We start from the raw sequence: 2,947 nt of genomic DNA on the forward strand, positions 1-2,947 counted from the left end.
ATTTTTTACTTTCTGGAATGGGTAAAGCTAGAAGAACAATGTGAAGGTTTTTTGTTTATTAGTTTTTCAAAGGCCACAGAACTTTTAATAGAAAGCCAAAGAGCAGTAGGTAGCTGAACGAGTAAACTGGGTTTGGTCTTAGAACAATTTGCTTAGAATATATAGTTACAACAGAGGTTTGAGAAGAAAAGAAAAACAAATGGTTAGTTTAGTAGCAAAATGAAAAGGTTTTGTCATGATTTGGAGTACACATCATTTCAACTGGCTTTTGATACACTTAGTAAATCTCAGATCTCAGTGACAGAGAGATTTTCTTAATCAGCCAAGTTACAACTTTTGTGGTGTGTTGTTACATAACTTCTAAATTCATTACTATCTTCTGTCTGATGTAAACTTGTCTCAATATTTATTCCAAGTAAACTCTGGAAACAGGAAGAGTTTTTTTCAAACAGCTTCTGTGAAATCAATAATTTCTAGCATTTAAAAATTCCCTGGCTTCCGGCAGCATGGTATTTAACAGTTTTTCTAATCAAAATACAATTAGAAATGTATGAGTCCTTCAAGCTTTAACCAGAACAAGTTCATTATCCTCTGAAAAATGTATGGCATTGGTGGCATACAACAAGTATTATTCATAATATCTGTATGACTGAAATTAATAATAATTAGAGGCTATTTCACTTTCATTCTAGACAATCTCCATTAGAAAATTGGAACAGATGATGTTTCTCTGTAGCTATTTTCCCTCCCCTCATGTTTGATTCCTTTGTCCTAGCCACTGCAAGAGAACAGTGCCCACATCTCTTTCCACTATTGTGTTCCCACTAAAAACAAGCTTTGATCCTTAAGTATTCCTCGTGTCCGTCTTTCACCCTTCAAGATGTTTTGAAAAAGGTTTTCACTCCCTTTTCTTACAAAACCTGCTGGCAGCAAGCTGTGAAATTTTAAAAGTATTTCACAAACTGAGGAGTAAATGTTTGAAACCCTTAATTTTTATTTCTTTTATGAATATTTGTATTTTACTTGTAAGGCAAATTACTAAGTCACAAAAATTGATATTTAGTTGAATCATTTGAAATATCTGGAAAGGCCATTGGGAAAAATATCTGGCTACTGTGGATACGGAAAAGAGACAATAGGGAACTATATGATGGTGGGATGCCACTAAATCATTCTATGCAAATATCCCACTTTGAGTTTGATTGCTGTATTTTTTCCTAGTTCTCCTCCAACTGGAAATGCTGGAGTCCTTCCAGAAATCAGAGCAAATGGCCTGGAGCAATCAGTCTGTGGTCACTGAATTCATACTAAGGGGTCTGTCCAGTTCTTCAGAACTCCAGATTTTCTACTTCCTGTTTTTCTCCATAGTCTATGCAGCCACTGTGCTGGGGAACCTTCTTATTGTGCTCACCATTGCATCAGAGCCACACCTTCATTCCCCCATGTACTTTCTGCTCAGCAATCTCTCCTTCATTGACATGTCCCTGGCCTCATTTGCCACCCCTAAAATGATTGCAGACTTCCTCAGTGCATACAAAGTCATCTCTTTTGAAGGCTGCATAACCCAGATATTCTTCCTACATCTCTTAGGAGGTGCTGAGATTGTACTACTGATCTCCATGTCCTTTGACAGGTATGTGGCTATCTGTAAACCTCTACGTTACCTAACTATCATGAGCCGGAGAATGTGTGTTGGGCTTGTGGTACTTTCCTGGATTGTCGGCATCTTCCATGCTCTGAGTCAGTTAGCATTTACAGTGAATCTGCCCTTCTGTGGACCCAATGAAGTAGACAGTTTCTTTTGTGACCTCCCTTTGGTGATTAAACTCGCTTGTGTCGACACATATATTCTGGGAGTGTTCATGATCTCCACCAGTGGCATGATTGCCCTAGTGTGCTTTGTCCTCTTGGTGATCTCCTACACTATCATCCTGGTCACTGTTCGGAAACATTCCTCTGGTGGATCCTCCAAAGCCCTCTCCACTTGCAGTGCCCACTTCACTGTTGTGACCCTTTTCTTTGGCCCATGCATTTTCATCTATGTGTGGCCTTTCACAAATTTCCCAATAGACAAAGTACTCTCAGTATTTTATACCATATTCACTCCCCTTTTGAATCCAATGATCTATACCCTTAGGAATAAAGATGTCAAGTATTCCATGAGGAAACTAAGCCACCGTATCTTTAAATCTAGGAAGACTGATCATACTCCTTAATTTTCTTCATATGAAAATAAAATACTTGTTCAGCATTTATCCCCCTCATTCAATTGGTCAACATACTGATGCTATTGCAAAAAATCAAATAGTTCACGGTAGAACTGTTTCTGAAATCAACCTCAGCTGTCATGAAGTTCTGGTCATATTAATTATTTCTTACACGACATAACATTTACTACAGAGCATTATGAAATGTATACCTAACGTTTTAGTGTGAAATGACCCACACTGTAGAATATTCAACTTTTTCTTTCAGATCTATTTGAGTATAATTTCCTTTGAGACATTCACGTTTTAAGAAAGAGTAGATTTCATCCCTATCTCTAGCAATAGTCTCTACGAAAAAAGACAAGTATAAAAGCACCAGTACTTAGTATGGTATCCTATACACTAAAGTAATAATAGAATGTCTATTGCTGACAAGATGCTAATGAATATGGGTGTTTTTGTAGCTAAAAATTTAGAAGACAATAGAGGGCTTTTAGTAAGTAAAAATATTTATTTAACATGTTTGTAACCTATCGTGGTTTAGAATAAGAATTTATCTTATTTATCTTTAGTTGCTACATTCCATAGACTTCACAGTTATAAAACAATATAGAAAACTCCATGCAAATTCTTATAGTCGGATCTATCTATGTATCTATTTACCTATCTATCTAATTTCATCTCTCTATCTAAAAGATTCAAAGGAACCTAGAGTCCTAGACAACAAATCTTATCCACAG

General features: G+C 36.5%; 1 protein-coding gene across 1 annotated transcript; it reads left to right on the forward strand.

Moving 5' to 3' along the window:
* Window positions 1-1,244: 1,244 nt before the first annotated feature.
* Window positions 1,245-2,216, forward strand: LOC116538764 (olfactory receptor 4K3). Its single transcript, XM_032261310.1, has one exon. It carries the CDS (start codon window positions 1,269-1,271, stop codon window positions 2,214-2,216), a length of 948 nt encoding a protein of 315 aa, XP_032117201.1. The 5' UTR covers window positions 1,245-1,268.
* The last annotated feature ends 731 nt before the right edge of the window (window positions 2,217-2,947 follow it).

This window comes from Sapajus apella, unplaced genomic scaffold, assembly GCF_009761245.1.
Source record: "Sapajus apella isolate SASKATOON/1434 unplaced genomic scaffold, GSC_monkey_1.0 scaffold122, whole genome shotgun sequence".
NCBI classification, from domain to species: Eukaryota; Metazoa; Chordata; class Mammalia; order Primates; family Cebidae; genus Sapajus; species Sapajus apella.